Genomic DNA, 20791 nt, shown 5'->3' with positions numbered 1-20791 from the left:
TGTGGTACGTGTTGTCATTGGATCGGAGGGCATGTCAATTGTCCTGCTTATCGTTATCTCCGAACTGACTTATCCCTGCAAAATGTCACTCTCGCTTCAATCACTGTGCTTCCCCTCCCCTCCCCTCCCCAGCTGCTCTATATTTCCGGCTGAGTAAAGCTTCTCTTTTCGCTCGCTCTCGCTCTCTCTCTCTCACGAGGACCGCCAGGGAAGCGTCAAACAGCCGGCACCAAGTCCACGGCAACGGCAGCATCGGCCGAAATCACGTGCATTTGTTTGTAAATAAAACGCTCCAAAATCGGGAGCCAAGTCGGGGGGGGTGCAAGTGCGCCGGCGCGGACCCACTTACTGCGAGCGAGCGGAACCACGCGCGAGCGAGCGAGCGAACGAGCGAGCGAAACTCGACGTTTCAGCGTTTGCAGGCACAGATTCAACAATTTTTCCAGCAAAACCGTAGCCGTGCAGCGCACACAGTGCAGCCATTACATCGTCCCGGGACGGGGGTGTGTTTTGCCTTCGCTCTAGCTGGCGGGTTCACTCTACCGTTTCACCGTTTTTTCAGCCCCCCCCCCCCCTTCCTATAAAGAGGGGGAACGTTGGACTGTGCAGTTTACTGGTTTCAGTTTCCTTCTCCATTCCATCATGTAACCGTGCTTCTGTTTTTGCCTGTGCACACACATTTCGGTAAGTGTAAGTCAATCCCTTTTGGATCGGATTGAAGCTGCAATTTGCTGGCCAGGGAAAATGTGCGGACGTGGTCAAGTGTGTGCGCGTGTGTGTATGCGTGTGTGCTTGCGTGATAAAAATTACAAGCAAATATCCATGTCAGACCGTGGGCGCGCGTGTGTGTATGTGGCAGCGATTTTATCTGCACGGTGTAATGGTTATATAATGTTCTCTCCAGCTGCTTACCTTACTGGAACGAACGGGTGGTTGCGAAAAATCGCGAAAAATTGTGCAAAAAATGCTGTGACAAAATCGTGTGCAGTGATGCTGGTGAAAATTTTCCCAAGTCAGTTTCCCCCCCCCCCCTCTTGTCCATCACTTCCGTGTTTTCTAATATGGCGGACGGGAAGTTGTAATGGCGATGGCTCTTATCTCGCTTCTGTAAAAAGCGCCTCCTTTCAGCGCTAACGCGTTAAAGAGTTAAAAAACGCTTCCAAATCCGTGCGAATGTTGCAAGATTTGATTAGACTTGAGCGGTGATAAAAATCGAATTTGATCCAAGTGAATGACCGCTGGGAAGTGAAAGTGCTGGCAAACAATAACCACCGCCCACCCTACGCGCTATCAAAAAACAACGACGGGATTAGAAGTAGCGAGTAGTAGTGCCCCGTGAAGGCCGTGTGTGTTACATAAAACTTTTATGCTCAACAGACAGTAAAAATTGAACCACTCCCCGAAGAAGAGTTGCTCTCGCCCTTCTCTCGCCCCAATTTCACCCGATTTCGGGGTGCCCCACCTATGGAGGTGGGGGGCAGGTCATACACGGCCAGATCCATCCATCTATCGGTCCCTCTAACCTGCTCTGCTGGACGAACGTGTGTGTGTGTGTGTGTGTATGGCATGTAAAACGCATCACGCGCACAGCAACGTTTCCGTGCTGCGAAGGAAAACTGAGCACCAGGGGAGGAAAAAAAGAACACCCCAAGCACAAGCATCGCGCACAGTTACGCTCACGGAAACGACGAAATCTCCAGCCAGCGAATGATAAAAGCAACCTGGATCGATAAAATCAGCTGTTGAATTTGACACTTGCTAGCGCTCTCTCGGGTTTGCTCCAACTGGGCACACACACACAAACACACACACCGAACTGCACGCCACACTCCGCTTCTCCATCGATGGTGGAGGCGCCCAGTACGGCATCACAACATCGAGCAGCAACAGCACAGGCGGCCGTGCCACGGTAACCAATACCAACGGGCAGCAACTACTTTTCAATGCAATTGTCAGTGCCAGTTTTGCCCGAGATGAATAAAACGCTACGATCTGGAGTGGGGGGGGGGAGAAGAAAACCATAAACCTGGGGGGGGGGGACATAATCGATGAAAATCGAATCAGATAATCCCTCGCATTTCATTACCCCCGGAACGAGCGCGAGCGCATAAACGATGCGGCCCCATCTGTTGCTGTGCGGGTATTGGTGGCGGTGTGGCAATTTGCTCATAGAAAAACCAGCAAGAAAAATTGAACGAATGAGACACACAAAAATGAAGCTTTATGTTGGGTGCCAAAAATTTTGTGATTTTCGTTTGCTTTTTGCTTGTTTTGTAAAATACCCTCCCATTCGGTTGGAGTTGTACGACCGCTACCAGCTCAACAGGTTCAAGTGTATACAGGGCTGGGTGGGGGGGTGAAAAAAAAAATGTATATGCATGTGTGTCAACTAGTGGCTGGACAGTTCAACTACTTGATGAATGCGGTTTCGGTCGCAAAGCGGTACGGCGCATGTTTGGCCTGGGAAACTTGGCACCGGATGATAGCATGCCCGAATGCAATTACCGTGGTCGGTGGCGGCTTCATGATTGAAGATAAATTAATTTGTTGTTCTTTGGGCACCGGTGGCACGGGGTGGCGCTGTGCCGAACGATGGCACCGAAACGCGGTGTTTATTAGTGCAGTTGAAAGTTGATGCCAACCATCGAGTCCGGGGGACCGAAAAGTTAATTATCTCGTTATTGGAGGCTGCTTCCGTGGGAACAATGTTTACGTACTTTATTGGAGCTCTATTAAAGGGGGGGGGGGGGGGGAGTGTGTGAAATTTAATCCGATTTTATGTGTGCAAGAACATTACTGTCGAGAGTTGTTTGAGGGCTTTCGGTTGAGCTACATAACTTATGTCCTTTACCTCGTTTCGACAGTGCTCTTCGTCATCCCCGTTATCTACGCTACGCTAAACCATGGCGAACGCTTCGTCCACCAATCCCATCGACGAGGGCCTGCAGGACCTGGGCGTCCCGGTGCCGGTGCAGACGTTCCTGTGGCAACAGATAGCGCCCTTCATCCGGCCGAAGCTGGGCAAGCTGCACGAGGCTAGCTGCATGGTACGTAACACGTTGCCGAACACGGTCCAACACAGTTCTTCCTATCTGGAAGAAAAGGGAACGTCATTCCCACAGTGAATTATTATCACTAACTATCATCACCATCTGCGTCCGGTGTGCAAGAATGCAAATTGTAAATAATCATACGAGATAGAGAGTGACAGAGAGACAGAGAGAGAGTGAGTTCTCGTATTTCATGTGGCAACGAGCGTCACGTTTTCAGTTCAGCTCTTGTTTCGAGCTTTAATTTGATAAAACAAAGCGATCAACCATATTAAAATTTGCTTTAACATTCCATTCTGTTCTATGTGAATTATTCGTGTTTCGACGTATTTGTTTATTTACCAACAAGCAAACATAAACAAATAGCGCTCTCAAGCTCTCTAATTGTTCCATATGTGTGTTAACAGTGTGACAAATCGGTGTAAATAATATGGAAAAAAACGAAGCGGTGGTGACGGACAGGACAGGTTCAAAATTGCATTACAAATATACATTTAAAAAATCGCATTTTTCATGCCCATATTACAAATATACAAAAAAACATACCCCTCAAACATATTGAACATATAGCCGTGTGAATTGATGTTGGTTTTATTGCTTCTTTTTTCTTTTTTCCTTTCCGCCAAAACCAAAACACAAAAAACGAGAACAAAAAAAAACACCATATCCTTATCTCTTTCTCTCTTTCTGTGTGTGTGTGTGCGTGTCGCTATTGTCATCATGTGTGCCAAAAACCAAAACCCCCTAAACAACAACAAACAACAACATCAACAACTGAAACCGACACTTAAAACAAATACAAAAACATCAACCACCCATGCGTCCTTCCAAATAAACAAACACTCCTTGTGCTCATGGTGTAATCCAACAAACAACTACACAACTAAAATAACATTAAAAAAACAAAACAAAAATGCTAAATACTCAATTCGAACGATGCAATACAAAATTTTGGTGTACGATAGTTCTGTCAACACGCACCAGGACACCATGTAAGTGTAAATAAGTACATGTCGGATAATGTGCTGCAAAAAGCTTATGCTTTGTACATCTTCGTTTTGTAGTATTTATTTTTTCTTAGCTTTCTGGTACTAGGAAATAGATAGTGCTGGATTTTGTTTGTCGATTGCCATTACACATCCACCTAGTAGGGCCCGGTAGAGCCACAGCGTTGACGAGTGTACAAGTAGTTGCTATCTTGAGTTTATCATTACCACATTTGTTTGTGTAGCTCTCTCTCTCCACCTCTACCCATTAGAGCAGTTGGATTTTCCACCAATACGTCCAGTAATGTGAAGTTTTCATCCTGTGTCAGTAAAGCACATGTCTAAATGAGCGTCTCATACTATCACCATTATCACCTTCATCTGTAGATAAGATGGTTGTTGTTAGACAGCACAATAGAAGTAACGATATTTGCAGTATTTCTTTCCTACACTTCATAGCTCCATACACATTAGACATTTACGTACACGGTCTGTTTTCCAATTCCCATTTCTTTAAACACCACGTCACATAAACTTCAAAGTAGCGATTTGTATGCGTAGTGCAGTGCTTTACAAGTAAATCTACTTCATTTTTCCTACTAAAATTGTTCATACCGCATGATATATTCTCAATAAAGCCGTAAAAACATAACCTTGTGCTGAATATTGCATACTTTGAGGGGTACATACAAACGGAGCCATCAAAGTATGCAATCCCAATCACAAAGCGCCTGTCGTTATGCAATCCTCGCTTGTGTATTCTAGCCTTTAAAATATGTGCAGCGCATTCGTTGCTTTACGTAGAATTAAATATTAGAAATAGTTTTACCATCATCGTGTTGTAAACTGCTTGAACTATCGCCAGCGGCAGTACCATTCTATCCTGTAGCGACGCATGCATGTGTACGTTACCCTGTTACGTCTTGCAAGCGTACAATAGAGCCCCGGTAAAACGATATGTATATCGATAACTTCGATCCAAACGATCCCAACGCCCAAACAACCAACAACACTGGTCCAAAGCCATGTTTACTAATTCAAGCTTTCATCCACAGGAGCTGAAGGAAGCGTGCAAGGTAAGTTGTGATCCGTGAGCGACGCCTCACATCAACTCACACACCCACTGAACCCTTTTTGTTTTCTCTTTCGCAGTCTTTCGAGAAAGTGCTTGTGCAGAACATTCAGTTCGGACTGTCGCCCTCGCTAACGTCCGCGCTGGAGTCGATCCCAAGATGGCGCATCGTGCAGGCTGCCTTACCGCACGTCATACACTGTGCCGGAGCGCTGATGCACAATCGGTAAGAGGAGAACGTTCAATGCTATCCTGCAGGATGTGACTTAACCTTGGCACTTCTCTTTCACTTCACTTCCCAGTGTGAAAGATCTCCAGGCGCTTGGGTCGGCGGAAACCAAAATACTCTACACGCTGCACTGGATACTGCTGTTTGCCGCCGAGGAGTGTGCCGATGCCGATACGGACAAGGATAACACGACGAACAATTACCTCTTCTCGATACCAACCATATCGGTACGATATCCTCGAACATCCTCCGATTGACCGGTTTGAAAACTGATTCCGCATTCCCATTTTTGTCCCAGCTGTTCGTCTTTCTGTTCGCTCCCATCGCACACATGCTGAAGGAGTCCGATTTCCAAAACTTTCGTCTCGAGAACGGGTTGAAGATGTGGCAGGGTATGTGGGAGTATCGGGCCCCGAATGCGCCCTGCTTTACCGCACCGGTCAAACCGAAGGCACGCAATCTGCTGAGCTCCGTTAGCACCACTCCATCGCCGGAAGTGTTTTCGCCCAGTAAGTTGAACTGATGAAGTGATCGCTTGTAGTAATCAGCAGCTTGTAAGCCACTGTTTACCATTCTACCATTCTGCTCCATTTGTAGAGAAAATGGAAAACATTGAATCTCCGCCAAGCATCTACTCCGGCATCATCAAGCACGACGACGAGCTGTCGTTTGTGTCGTCGCCGAAGGATTCCGTCTTTCCGGAAACCATCCCGGAGGAGGCGTCCAGTGTTGAGGAGGAGCGTGTCGTCATCTTCCGCCTGCCGATGGATGGTGGCGTACCGGATCCGTCGTACTATACGGCCGACGCTAGTCTGCTGCATCATGGTGCCAAGTTTAACAAACCCGCACACCAAACGCCGACCAGCAGTGGGATCGGCTCGAGGACGCATCCACTATACCAACCGGATCATCGCGCAGAACCTACCAGCTTTGATTTTGACAGGATCGACACGTACAGTGTAAGTGTATTGGTGGCACTGAAGCCAAAGAAATTCGTTCCGAAATCAGCGTTTCTCTCCATTAGCAAAAGGACTCGAAGCCAAAGACCAGCTCTTCGACGGAGCGTGAGTCCTTCGACACGGATCCCAAGCTGTCCCAAGGTCACAAGTGTGATGTGGTCGCTGCCACCTTTCTCGACGTTGCCGTACTGCGCTGTCTCTTCATCTCACACTGGCAGGAGGAAGGTGTCTACTGGAGTCTGCACTATCTCTACAATCGGTAAGAAAGTTAAAGACGACCTCATCTCGACACAGTTGTTTTGAGAAGAGTTTGTTATTTCCCCACCCAACAGCTTGCGCGACATTAGCGAAGAAACTTCAGCCCTTCCGTCGCACCCAAGACGACGCTCCAACTCGTTGCCCATACCGCAGATTGAGATATCGCTCTATCAAGGTCCTACCAGCAGCCGCGACAGTCCCAGCATCGGGTCGGCCAACAAGGACTACATCGAGATACCGGACCCACCCATCCCTGCCCTGCTGGCCGATGCACCGTACTACGTTTCGAAACTGCCCTCGGACGAGTCCTCTCTGGGGCCGTTGAGCGAACGGAAGGGTAGCGAGAAGAAGCGCCGTGTCAAGATGGCCGACCTTCGGACACTGATCGAGACGCGCATCCTGTCCAAGTCGGACCGGGGGTTGGAAAAGATTGGCCTCGATGCTAACACCAACGGAAAGCGGCTGCAGCAGATGGTATGGTTTTGGTGGGGGGGGGGGGGGCAGATATAAGTTGAGCACGAGGTGCACTAACGTGACGTTGCTTTGACAGGAGTGCCACCGTAGCTTGGACACGGGTGAGCGACAGCTATCCCGCTCAGCGTCAATGATATCGCGGGCTCCATCAACGAACCTGGTGAAGGGCAAAAGTATGCCTAGCTTAAGGTATGTATTGTAACGTGATAGACGATATCATTGCTTCACCATCATTGTTATCATCATCAGAGCATGTATCAGTGGTTGGTGGAGCATTGCTTAAGACTACTCAATGGATAATCTGCTAGATCTGTGGTTAGTTAGTATCTGTCTAGCCGAGTCAAGTTGTGAGTTGTGAAGCTCATCTATTGATCATCTGAAGTGTGTGTGTGTGTTTAGCAAGATCACATCATATAAAATCATTTTCTATCTCTACTTTACGCCTTCTATCTGTCGTATCTATTCCTTTAACCATCTGTAAATCTATCCCAGCTGTCTCATTGATAGCGGGTAAGTTTCTTTACGAACTCGAACCGAGAACGAATCCTCCAAAAATCAAACCTCAACCCCCTGTTTGTGTAACGTTCCCGTTCATTGATTGTGCACATCCTTCATCGGGATAGCTGACGTTTTCAGTTTGTGTCCACGTTTTAATTGGAATATTCCCACAACCTGCTTGTTGACACATTGGAAGTGACCACGGTTTTAGAATGTTTGATATGCATTTTCTAAATTCATACTTGTTTCTTTCTGGCCGTTATTCCTTTATACATAGTTGGTTTGTGTTGTGTTCCCTTCCCCTTGATCCTTCAGCGATAGTACGTGGCGTATTGTAGTTGTCAGGGTAACAAAGTTTCGCTCCGTTCCACAGATGCCATCGAAACATCGAACCACCGCCGAAGGTTATACGCAACGTCCAGTCAACTGTGCCGTCGAGACAATCGAGCACAACGCCGAAGTATCCGATCATTACCGTCACAGAGCATACGCCGACACCGTCACCGGACTACATGAAACGTCAGGTAAGTAGGCTACTCCAAAATACGTTCCAAAGACTAATCCGACGCCCGTTCCACCGTAGGGTTCCATCGATTCTCAGCTAGATGCATTGAGTGCTGGTGGTAGTACTGGGATGTTCAAGTCGCAGATGTTGCGCTCCCATACAGACTCTCACATCGGTAGGTTTGCGTTGAGCGATGACATGATCACTACTAACCATTCGCGCGCTCTCCCGCTTAGGTTACACTTGCATCTCGGATGAAACGGAAGCACCCGGGTCGTGTTTCTACATCACCAAGGAAGGTACGATTGACTACGAAGTTGTCCTGCTTGCCGTACACTGCGTGTTCAAGCGCGACTCGAGCGTCTGCACTCTGCGCGTCCTGGAAGCGGGCCTGAACATCTGCGAGATCTTGCTAGATCTGGGCGTGCTGAAGTTTGGCGATCATGCACACTCGCTTGCGATCGGTATCGTGAAGCGTGCCTTCATGCATCTGGGCTGTCCGCATGGGTGTAACGATGGTATGCAGGCTGAACTAAACCCAAACAATTGCCCAGAACAACTCCACGGCTAATATTGCACACCCATTCCATTCCAGCAAACCGTGGCCCACCGGCCGAAGTGCTGCGAACCACCTGCAACTCGATCCTCTCGCGGCTGCTGCGCCAGAATGGCAAAATTCTGAAAGCGAACCTGCGCGCCTTCATCAAGGAGTCGCCGATGCACGAAATTACCGACTTCTTTCACGCGTATCTGGGCTTTTGCGTGGATCCCAGCTCGCTGCTGTCACCGTTGAGTAAGTAGAGCTAGTAGTGTGAGCACCTGTGATTAACTGTGTTGAACACGTGCGCAAAAGGTGCTTTTTGAACTCTTTGCGCCACGCCAGCCTTTGCTTCTTTCCTGCTCGATGTCGTACACACTTCTTGCCGTTATAAGAAGGTTGAGAAAGTTGTACCGTGTGTGGTTTTTCCAGAGTTTCTTTTCCATACCGTTTGCTGCATTGCTAAAGTATTCGTTCGTAATTTTGTACACACACCCATTCTCCACTGTCGCCTCCACTGTACCATTTTTTTATTATCTAGGTGTGTTACTTTACTTGTTTTTATAGCTCGAGTTCCATAAAATGTCATCTGCTTTTTTCGAAATTCACCCTTAAAAAACGTCGCAAACGAATGCTTATGCCGTATGTAAACGCTCCACCTTTACAACCTCTGTTGCTTCCTGTGCGTGCTGCAGTAGCATTTGGAGCGAAATATGTGCTGCCTGTAAGAGTGTAGCCACTTGATCTGGTCTGTATTGATTGGGTATCATCCGTTTTGCAGTTTCTGTTGTTTCTTCAAGCGCGAAACTATCGCATTTCGTTAGTCCTTAATTCACAGACACAACATACACCGACACACACACCAGTCATAGTCATCGTTGTATTTGATCGTGTATCTGATCTGCCTAACATGCATACACACGCTCACCAATATGTTAACACACCCACACACATATATATACCACTGTTTTCCTGTTGCTTGGTCCGAAGTAGAAAGCTTGCACGTATATGTGTTTCATCTTCACCTGATTCAGACCATAAGAGATCATCTGGCATAAAATCGTTCAACGCTGACTTTGGCGGTATATCAGGCGGCCAGGGCGGGTACGCGACCAACTTCGGCAGCGGGCTGACCGGCGGCACCGAGAGCCAGCTGATCGGGGCCATCTTCAAGACGCTCGCCACCCGGCTGGTGCAGTCGCTCAAGGAGCTCAAGTCCCAGGACAACCTCTCGCTCTACTGTGACGTTCGGCAGCTGGTCACGTACGTCAAGGGAGCTCACGGCGGTCCGTTCCGCGTGGTAGCGCTGAGCGGCATCTTGGCTGTAACTCCCCGTCCGCACAAGCAAGCGCCTAACATGCAGACGACGCGGGTGATACGGTAAGACGATGAGTCTTGGACGAGTCTCCATAACGCAACAGCTCTCGCTCTATATCTCTCTCTCTCTCTAACTTTCCTCTACGATTCTTCCCGCAGTCACCTGCCGACTAATGACATCCAGCTGATACAGCAGGATGAGAAGGCGCAGCGCAAGCTGCTGTTCAAGAAGAAGAGCACCTCCTCGACGTGTGTCGTAAGTAAAGCTAAATGTCCTCTTGGTGTACGTGACTCTCAATAAGTAAATTGCTTAAACACGTAGATCGTTCCTTTCCTGTTGCAGCTGTTAGAGACGGAAGGGTTTGAGGAGCCGAGCCGGGCCAGCCAGAGCCCGTTAAGCAATCTGCGCCGTAAGGGGCCGCAAGTGCGGCCCACCCTTACCCCTCGCCACAGCGAGCGGGCTTTACTTTCTGACTCTACTTCCAGCTCGGAGCGCAACTCGGTCGGCCGGCTGACGGGGATCGTGCGATGGTTCCGCCGCTCGAAGGACCGCGAGTCCGTGGACCTGGAGTCGGGCATACTGGCGGCGAGCGGGTCGGACTCGATGGCAAACTTCATGCGCAAGGGTTCGCTCAACTTCCAGACGCGCAACCGGGCGACGGAGGGCATCGGGCGCTCGATACAGAAGGCGAAGCGACGGCTCAACCGGTTGGGGCTCGGCAAGGGCAAGAAGAAAACGGGCGGCACCGAGGATGTTGGCGGTAGCTGTAAGTTGTGGTTTGAGGGGTGTAAGTGAGGGGAAGAGTGCGAACATCATTGGTTCGTTTTCCGCAGATTTTAGCAGAAGAAGTTCGCTTGACGTGAGTGATGGACCACGCGAGTCGGAGGTGGTGGTGCTGAAGGAGCGTCGTCTCATTCCCATAACACCGGTACGGGAAGGAATGGCTCGGTTTGCATTGCTGCTGGAAGTGTGCGCTCCTGGTTCCGTTCCCGATCCTGCACTGATCACCGCACTTCTTGATCTGGTAAGTGATCTTGCAGAAGTTTGCGATCCGGAAGACGTCAACTACAACACAGATTCACCTGTTCCACAGCCTCAAGCTCCGATCGTTGCCCGGGCGGCATTCCTGATCGAGTGTGCCCACTTTGTGCATCTGTGCAATCGGGGCCAGTGGCCGTCGTGGATGAAGCAAAACCTACCAACCTTTCGTCCGTCGGGGCCGGCAATGGGCCCCAGGACGGCAATGGCAGCCGGGACGCGGCGTGCACACGTGCTGCAACGGTCGGCCGGCAAAATGTTCCATCAGTGGGGTGAAGCATTGGGCGCGCGCCTGAACGAGATGGTCAACAACGATAAGTTAACCTCGGAGCAGATGGCGGCCACTTTATCCGATCCCGAAAAGCAGAAGCAGCTGCTGCAGCAGGATGAAGAGGAAGACTTTCTTGACGAGAGTAAGTGTGGGAGTGGAGGATGTCTGCAACAAGCAAAGTCATTTCATGCGGGACTTTTGATTTCAGCAAGTGTTAATCCCCACGGAAATGATTGTCCGCCGGCACTGAAACTGATTGCCTGTGTGCTGCTGCTCGAGATCACTGCGTTCTTGAGGGAAACATACCAAACGCTGCCGAAAGCATCGCGACTGTCCACCAAAGAGAAGCACACACCGTGGGATAAAGTGTGTCGGTAAGGAAACGCGGAACCTGAATAGAAGCTTCCATTTGTTTTTGTTCACTTACCTGACCCCCGCCCTTTGCTTGTCCTTGCAGTGGAGAAACCAATCGCCGTTGGTCTATGGCACTCAGCTCGATGGGCGGCCATTCGCAGACGTCCGCTCAGAGCCTGCAGTCGATAGCGGGCCAGACGGAGCGTAAGATCTCCTTCGTATTGCAGGAACCGGACAACGAGTCCGAGAACAGTAGCAACACCACACTTACCATTCAGGGCGAGGAAAATGTTCAGCGTATGTAGTTGGTAACGGTCATTCCGTGTGATGGGTGGATAACTGGGAGTCCGTTTTTTTGTTCCGTCCGTTCCATTGCAGAAGGTCAGAAGCGTACGTTGGCTACATCGAGAAACTTTCTGTTGCGCCGTGGAACTTCCGCAACACCGGCCGGTGGTTCGTTCAAGCGACGCTCGCTGAAACTACGCCGCGGTGCCAAAGATCTGAAGGAAGTGGAGAATGAATGTAAGAATTACAGTGGCAGTGTTTAGTATGGTTTGGCATGATAATTGTTCATTTATTCCCCTCTAGACCCGGTAAGACGTACTGACTCCATACAATCGAAACGCAAGGTGTCTTCACTCTCCGACAGAAGTGACAACTCCGAACCGGGACAAATCAGTGGCGGAGAAGAGTCGCCAGGCATTCTGAGGTGGGTTGGGCCATTAGTCCCCTTTTTACTTTGAACTATGTAAAGCATCTAACTGTGATTCATTTCACACACTCTTCGCAGTGACGATCAACCGCCGGAGTCTCCATGCGATTCAAACGATTCGGATGAAACGACCAAGAACTTGCCGTGGCTAAAGTCGGTGTCGAACTTCCTCGGCTCGTTCAACTATTACTGTGACCATCAGAACTTTTGCCACCCGTACTGCTACCGACGGCATATGCGTGCTGCAACCAAGCTGATCCGAGCAATTCGCAAGGTAATTTATTTTTATTTTAAAACAATGTACTGCTATGCGTATTTTGCATGTAAAAAGGTGTTTTCGTAAAGTTACAAATTATTTTATTTTTAGCATAAGAAGCGCATTTTATACTTTTGAGAACATATTGTCCACTGCAATCCCACTGTGGCTGCTTTTCCCCTTCTCTGTTCTATATTTGCCGAAATGTTTACAGTGGTCGGGTACCGCTGTAAACAAAGCGCAGGGGAAAAAACAGAAACAGACCGAAAGCATGCAAGCGTGAATGACGCATGCGCTCACGTAGCTGTGTTAATATAGCGTAATGAGTGTGCGTCTCTCATCGGGCCTCTTTAGCTCAGTGGTAGAGCGCTGGTCTCGTAAACCAGCGGTCGTGAGTTCAATCCTCACAGGAGGCAGCACCGCGAAACTTTTTTAGCAATCCCGTTTTTGTCGGAACTCCCTTTAAACTCTACTGAACGTGTGTGTTTTCGTTACTTTTTGCAGATCTATGGCGACGAGTTTGGTGTCACACCGGTTACCTACGCCCAGCCAAGCGAGTCCGCCAAGGGAACAACACGTCGCGAACGGTCCAAGCAGGGCCGCAAAGTTTCGGACCAAAGTTCGTCCCAAACTTCACCCTCCAAGCGCAAGGACAGCGTAACGAAGCGTGATAGGTAAGTTTGATGCTCCACAAAACTCCCTGTCTTACCTCCCATCTAACACGCACTCTCTCTTACCCTTTCAAAATATAGAATCATACTGCAGGACGAGTCCGAACCAAACACCTCCCAGTACTCGACGTTCATCCACGAGCCGAAACATCACCAGGAGGATCCACCGGTGCTGAAGTACATCAAAAATCAGGTTCGGGATGTTTTTCACGCTCCCATTGCTTCGCTCGTCAAGGGTGCGGCCGTACTGACCGAGGAACAGTTCGTGGAGGTCATTCCGATTGCCTGGGAACTGTTGCTCGAAACCGATCAGGAAGTGTCGGCAGCTTCCGCCGCCCTCTTCATACTGGCCTCGGTGAAGGCACCCAACACTGCCACCGACATTATGCAGCGTTCGCTCAAGAACAAGTGTCCCAACACTCGCATTCAGGCGATTCTGCGCTACCAGGTGCTGTGGAAGAACCGCTTCCAGGTGTGGCCACGTATGGAGGAGGGCGCACACCTTTCGTTTAAGGTGCCTCCGCCCGGTATCGAGTTTACGCTGCCGTCACCGAAGATCGGCATCGAAAGTCTGCCCGTTGTTGATCCACCCTGGATGCCTCGTCAGCAGAACAAGGACATGGAAGTTACACTGAACCAGGAGCGGCACGTAAGTAAACGAAATCTATCTTTTTAGAAGTGGAAGATCTTCATGATCCTCCATTCCTTTCCAACATAGCGTTCGTTGGTAACAGCGACCAAAACGCGCAAGAAGCAACAAACGGAAGCAATACGCCACGCTATGCTGCAGCAGGAGGACAAGCAACGCTCGGAGCGTCAAAGTTTCTTGATCACCACGATTCCCATCACGCAGCAGGCTGCGCACGAGCCGGGTCTCGATCATGGTCCAGCGGAAGATCACGTCGAGGAGGAAGAGGACGGTACCCGGTCGGCCATTCACATGCATGCGGCCCATTCGCTCTTCCCCTCCTGTCTGTGTTCGTCCGTGATGCAGATCGTGGCCTGCTTGGACGATGCTGCAGTCAACTCGGACGGTTGCGCCGTGTACGAGGTGGCGTACCAGGTCATCTGGATCTGTTTGGTAGAGGATTCGGCGCTGTTTCTGCGCTACGTGCTCGAGCGGTTGACGCGCGATCATCAGGATCAGATGTTTAAGCTGCTGCGGCACCTGATACGGTTTGTGCCGCGGTTGCCCCAGCAGGCAGCGTTCGCCCTGTACAACTACATCATCGGGTACGTGATGTTTTACGTACGCTCGACGCATGAATGCAGCCAGCAGGTAAGTGTTTCAGGGGGACCTTTGAACGAAGAAACACACTAAATACAAACATTTGCTTTCTAGCTGGTGGGATCTGCACTGTCGGTGCTGTGGATGGTAGTGCACAGTGTGCACGGCATTATGTTTAAGGATTTGAAGCAGATCCTGCGCAAAGAGCAGTGTGATGCATCGATCCTGCTGACAGCCAACGTTCCTTCGGCGAAGAAAATCATCGTACATGGACCAGAAGGTAGGACACTCCATCCACAGTAAAAGGTTATCTTTGCCCTTCATCCTCCATCGGCTTCCCTCTGTTCCCACAGATGAGGGCGGCATACCGTCCCAGTTCCCGGTGCAGGAAGACACGCAGTTCTCGCAGCTGCTCAGCGAGTCGCTCGATTTCTTCGGCATCGACGAGAAAAAGCACGCCCAGCACGTGCTGGTCGACTACAAGAGCCACCAGATACTGAACCCCAACTGGTACGTGCGCGATTTGTACTTCTTCAAGCGCTCCCAGTACCCCCAGCTGCGGCTGGTGGAGATGAAACCGGAGGAGTCGTTCAATGCGCTCCAGCGCCAGGAGCTGTGCAAGAAGTTTGTCGAGATCGGTAAGGTCCACCTGACCTGGGCTATCCTGAAGAACGTGGACATGGTCGTCCAGCGGGTCGTGTTCCTGCACGAAGAGCTCATGAAGCTGCCCTCCTTTCCGCGCAAAGCGCTGGAGGTGGATCTCGACCTGCACCAGGGCGGCGAGCTGGGCAAGGAGCTGCTCGGGCTGGACGTGCTGCACAAGTTCATGTGGGTACGGTTGATAGCGCGCATGTTCGAAGCGATGGCCGGCAACTTTGCCTACTCCGCCGACATTCAGCTCTTCCTGAACGTGCTGTCCGGGGCGGCATTGCTCCACTCGGAAGACTCGTGCATCATGCGCTACGTGACGGCCACGTTCATTAACGCGGCGTCCAACTTTAAGAATATTTTCTCCACCAACGGATACTTCATGATCATGCCGGCGATGCTGCAGGTGTACTCGCTGCACCAGACCAACAAGCTGGTCACCACCACGATCGAGTATGCGGTGAAGCAGTTCTATCTGCTCAACCGCAAGCCTTTTATACTGCAAATGTTCGGCTCGGTGTCGGCCATTCTCGATACGGACGAGAATGGGACGTACGGCGAGGCGCACAAGGTGCAGTCGAGCTGTTTGTTCAATTTGCTGCTCAGTCTGGAGACGCCATCGCCGGATCCACTGAACATAGCGGAGTTGGTGAAAGAGCCGAAGCCACTGAAAGCGATCGATTTTTGCTACCACGATGAGGACGAGATGGTGACGGTGCTGGATTGCATTACGCTTTGCGTGATGGTTGTGTCGTATTCGGCGGAGAGTACCCGGGGATATCAGATGCTGGTAAGTGAAGATGCGTGAAGGGGATCAGTCGAAATTCACTAGTAACTACAGATGAGTAACACTGATTCATAGTCATAAATCAGACTTAATCTTCAAAGTCTTTCTATGAATGTGAATCTTATGCCTTGAGATTCAGGAATCTAAAGATTTGTGAATTTCTGAAGATTCATGAATATCTACAGGCTCATGGTTCTCTAAAGGTCCATGTATCTCCAAATAATCATGAATAAGCGGGCCCAGTCGTCCGAAGATTACAGCTACACGTGTATTCATGAAACACAACACTACTTATAAGCCATCGCCTTACCCACCTTACCGCCGATCATTTGCAGATCATTTTGGAAGCCATTTTGCCATGCTACATGCAGCAGATCCAATCCTCCTCCTACATCCCGCTGGAGGGAAAGTGCGAACGGGATATCATACTGCAGCTGGCCGTAACGATTCGCACCATGGTGCACAACTGTGAAGGATTGTCCAAGTATGTATCTTGTAGCTTGCTGCTTAAGCTTCTTAATATTAATCCTCGCTCTTCACTTCACTTCAGGAGCTACAATGGACCGTTCCGTAACAGCCCGGAGCATAAAGGATCCAGCCAGCGCAACTGTTCCCGCGGTCCGCCCTGCTCGCCGGGGCTCGATTATGACGACGAGTCACACGCCAAGTACGTCAGCGACATAGGCCGCTCGAAGATGCTGAACGAATCGGTCGATGATTCGGAAACGATCCGCGAATATCGCCGTCCTCGCGATGTGCTGCTCTCGGTGGTTGGGGAGTTTATCATCCAGGCCTCGACCCGGCTAGCCGAGCTGGCGCGCAAGCAGGGCGAACCGAAACCGATGGAACTGCTCGACGTCAAGTGTCACGTCCGGTTGGCAGAGATTGCCCACTCCCTGCTGAAAGTGTCTCCGTACGACCGTGAGTCGATGGCTTGCCGGGGCCTGCAGCGGTACATGCAGTGCATCTTCCCTCGTGCCGAGTGGGCTGACGATCACGGCATGAAGCCGACCCTCGTAACCATCCTGCGCCGGCTCGACAAGGTGTTTCTGAAGATCTCGAAAAAGTCGTCTGTCCGGCGGAACACCAACTGGGAGGCCGCAGCCGGTTTGTTGAAGGGCGTATCGGAAGCCATAATCCGCTACCCGCACATACTGCACTGGCGCGAAATGAAGGCCCTGCTCACGAACGTGCAGAACCTGATCGTGAACGAGCCGGGCAACTTCCCGGAAGGTGTATCCGGTGCGGGTGCCGCCCTGATGTCCAAAAGTCCGCCCGCCTTTTTCTGCTCCAACGTGGTGCGGCTGGTCGCGCTGCAAGTGGTCAGCCCAATCGATTCCATCTCACACGGGTTGGAGCAAATCTGTGGCGGAAGTGCCGATTTCCCGTCGCAGGAGAAGGCGGAAAACTTCCTGATGCATCTGCTGATGCCGCTCTGTCTGAAGGTGTGCAGTGGGCGCGGTATCTTTGACGTGGGCGAGCTGAAACAGTCGGACATTTCGTTCCTCGTGACGGCTGTGCTGAACGCCATGAGCCCCGTCGCTGGACGAACCACACAGATGGGCATGCAGACAAACCGTACCGGGGCGGACTTGCGGGCCGGTTCCTTAACGTTCACTGGCAGCAGAGATGCGAAGCGACCGTCGAAGATTTCCAGCTCCCTGTATCAGGCCACATTTTTGGCGCTGCGTGTACTTTGCATCTGCTTCGAGACGCGACTGTCCAACGAGTGGCCACGGATTGCGCGGGTAATGCGCGATCTGGGCCGCCGGAATGAGGCTGCGCCGGAGCTGTGGAGTTTCCTGGAGTTTGTCGTCACGCAGCGCACTCCGCTGTACATCGTGCTGATGCCGTTCATTATGCATAAGGTAGTGGGAGCTTCCTGGTCCCGTATTTTTGAGAGTCATTCCACATGCCATTCGCTTCTTTTCAGATCTCACAACCACCGATTGGAGATCACGAGCGTCACATGCAGTTCCTGATACGCGAGCGAATGCGCGGCACTCAACCCATTGGAGGGACTAAGTCACGCGGTGCCATCCTGCTGGAACTGTCGCGGGAGTTGCGTGAGCTCCGGGAAGAGCTGGAAACAAGAAGATATGGTATGATTGTCCCATTATGTACCAGATGTCCACATGTGTCTAATGTCGCTGTTTCGGTTCTCCCTTCCACAGATCGCGACATGTCCACGGAAACGTCCAAACGAGACATTCCCAACATCCCACCGGCACCCGAGCAACAGCCCGTACGTCATCAGCAGCGCCCATCGCTGATATCGATGCTGACCGGTGTCCAACCGCCGGGCGGATTCCCCGGCTCGCTGCAGCAGCAACAGCAACAGCTAGATGCCCGCAGCAGCACCGGTATTTGCACCTCCAGCGACACCCTGTCCCAGCAGACACTCCAAGCACCGAAGGGTGAGTCTCTGTCCAGCTCCACCACAACCACCACCAACAACCGGGACGGCGGTCTGATTGCTGACTCGCAAAGTGCCGACCTGACGCTAACCTCCTGCACGCTGGCCGACGCAGGCTCGGTCGATCTGCAACCGCCGGCAACGCCAGTAGGTCGCGAAGGTTCCGGCATCGGTGGTAGCATTCCCCACCTATCCCACTCCGTCTCGCTGCAAGCGTCCGTCAAAACGCAACCACCCCGACTGCGCTTCGTCTCCTCGGTCGAGTTTAAAACGTCGTCTGGGGAAACGTCCACTACGCCCCTGTCCCCCGACAGCCTGGCGGACGACAGTTCGGGCGAAAACCACAACAAGCATCGGCTGCAACGGTCACGCGCCCAGAGCCGCAAAACGTTCCGCAATCGGCGTGGCATGCGGTCGAACAACTTCAGCGAACCGAGCTACGCCATTCCCACCGTTGCCGGTGGCGCTGGGCTGGCGATGGTTGGCGCCGCTGGTTCAACGGTACCGGGGGCGGCAGGAGTGCCAGGAGTTGCTGTTGTGCCAGGTTCGGGCCTACCGGCCGCCACTGCCAGCGGTGCCCCTTCGGCAATGCCACCGATCGTTAATGAGCCGCCGTACGTGGAGCCACTGAACCGTGCGATCGCCACGCTGGGCGATCTGAGCTGGGATTCGGTATCGCAAACGTCTTCCACGTCCGGCTACCGGGACAATTACAGCCTGCAGACGGGGCTGCTCTCGCCGGACGGTTCACTTTCCGGCAATGCGATGGGCGGTCGCTCCTCGTCCCAGCATTCGCTGCTGATGCTGTTCGAGACGCAGGACGAAGATACACTGATTTAAGTGATTCGTCAACCCCATTTTGAACCCACCACTGTAGTACGAGGGATGTGTGGACCCTGTCTGTGTGGACAGCCGTTTTGTTTTTGTTTTTACTATGGGCACTCTTTCACTCTCTACTTCACGATCGATATCTTCGGAATTTTATCCAACAAAGCAGAGGAGTAAGAGGTGACACACTCGAATAGTGGACAGAGATTGATAATGAACACACAAGCGTTAACAAAGTGAAACGAATAACTTTTTAATAATCAATGCACTTACAGACTCCACCAATAATACTACTTACAACACGACAAATTTTGTGCGACGAAAGTGTACGTCCAAATAGGGTTAGTAGCGGTAGGCGTCTGTCCACTTAGAACAACGCCACACCGTTAATTGACACGACGTTAACGTTTTTTGTAGTTTTGGGAGAAAAGCGTTGTTTGTTTGAGGAATTTGGACACACTGGAACAGTGGATTTTTGTGCTGTAGGAAATGTTAGCAAAAGTAGGAAAAAGAGAACCAATGTGTGTGTGTGTGCGTTTGTGTAAAAGCGTCGTTGTTTAGTGGATGTCGCCGGAAGTATTGAATTCAGTATTAAAAACGCCTGACTAAGTGGTTAGTGTAGTGTAACGAAAACCATATTTCATGTTGATAGCCGATGTTTAGAGAAGTGTTACACACACACACAGCAGTAGTACACACTCAATCAGTATTTTAAACAACAGCAAAATGGGAAAACGAATGATAACCGACATGATAAAATAGCAAAAACCGTATCCACCATAGCGCCAATAGGCGCGGCTAGAGAGCGTAGCAAAACGAATGAGGATCGAACGAAGGTGTTTTACTTAGTTACATTTTAGAACCGGTGCTGGGTTTACGCCAGGTTTTTATAGGGACGAGCGAGGGTTAGATTTTAACGAAACTAACACACATAACCAATAGTAACGGAAATAGATACAGCCAATGGTACTTCCCTCCGTTTGTGCGATGCCATCATACGATAACATCCCACCCGAGAGAGAGAGAGAGAGAGAGCATCGATGGAGTATTGAGAGGTGTACGGAGGCCAGTACACAGGAGGGATTTTAGTACACACTCGACTCGCCGGCTGAAGATGTTGTTCCGATGATAAGATTAAAACACCTCCGAAGTAACAAGTTTGATAGGTTTTTTTTTCGTGCGTTATTTTGTACCAGGTACGAGATTTATACATATACAAATCTTAGGGTGGGTGTGTTATACTTAGAGTTGATGTTGGTGAGCACATGTTAGCCGCTATCTGTTGTCCGTTAATTGTGGTTGGTGGTAATGAAGTCTTTGGTGGTTGTTGGTTTGTTTTTTGACAATAGATAGTAGCAGTTTTTTGTGGAGTGAGTTAGTGACAACCGGATGAAAGGCAATAGATAAACCGAACCAAAAACAATCAGTTCAGCAGGAACACATGAAACAATGAGAGAGACAGAGCGGACAGCACCGGAGAGTTTTGACTAAATAATATTGGTTTGATAAGTATTTTTCCTCAATGTTACAAACAAATGTTTAGAAATTACTGTTAATTGTTGCGTATACGCTGTTGTTGATTTGAACGTGTCTCGGTTTCCGTCCAAAACGGGAAAAACCTTGTTTTCTCTGTGGATGATTTATTACCGTCTTCTTTTTGGCTAGGGCCAAACACTCCCGCCCTCGCTCCAGTGG

At 50.4% G+C, this 20791-nt stretch overlaps 1 protein-coding gene and 1 non-coding gene across 4 annotated transcripts; both read left to right on the top strand.

Moving 5' to 3' along the window:
- The first annotated feature begins 410 nt into the window (after window positions 1–410).
- On the top strand, window positions 411–20652 carry LOC121587972 (protein unc-80 homolog). 3 transcript variants are annotated; one of them, XM_041905384.1, is made up of 35 exons: window positions 411–684; window positions 2865–3047; window positions 4016–4042; window positions 5092–5112; window positions 5189–5334; window positions 5411–5564; window positions 5636–5846; window positions 5935–6296; window positions 6362–6555; window positions 6629–7028; window positions 7105–7217; window positions 7521–7538; window positions 7900–8050; window positions 8110–8206; window positions 8268–8549; window positions 8627–8824; window positions 9604–9949; window positions 10046–10142; window positions 10209–10653; window positions 10721–10911; window positions 10981–11338; window positions 11405–11570; window positions 11654–11847; window positions 11929–12072; window positions 12139–12259; window positions 12341–12536; window positions 13023–13192; window positions 13271–13838; window positions 13908–14468; window positions 14532–14697; window positions 14771–15855; window positions 16188–16336; window positions 16403–17720; window positions 17786–17954; window positions 18027–20652. In XM_041905384.1, exons 2-35 carry the CDS (start codon window positions 2904–2906, stop codon window positions 19106–19108), a joined length of 10044 nt encoding a protein of 3347 aa, XP_041761318.1. In that variant the 5' UTR covers window positions 411–684; window positions 2865–2903; the 3' UTR covers window positions 19109–20652. The 3 variants fall into 3 exon arrangements, with proteins under 3 accessions (XP_041761318.1, XP_041761321.1, XP_041761320.1); XM_041905387.1 differs by lacking the exon at window positions 7521–7538 and having other exon boundaries at window positions 9661–9949; window positions 10230–10653; XM_041905386.1 differs by lacking the exon at window positions 7521–7538.
- Trnat-cgu lies at window positions 12863–12934 on the top strand. Its single transcript has one exon. It is a non-coding gene; the product is annotated as a tRNA-Thr (tRNA).
- Window positions 20653–20791: the final 139 nt, after the last annotated feature.

The sequence above is a fragment of the Anopheles merus genome, chromosome 2R, assembly GCF_017562075.2.
Source record: "Anopheles merus strain MAF chromosome 2R, AmerM5.1, whole genome shotgun sequence".
Classification (NCBI taxonomy): Eukaryota; Metazoa; Arthropoda; class Insecta; order Diptera; family Culicidae; genus Anopheles; species Anopheles merus.
Note: the sequence above shows the minus strand (reverse complement) of the source record. Positions and strands in the feature narration are given on the sequence as shown.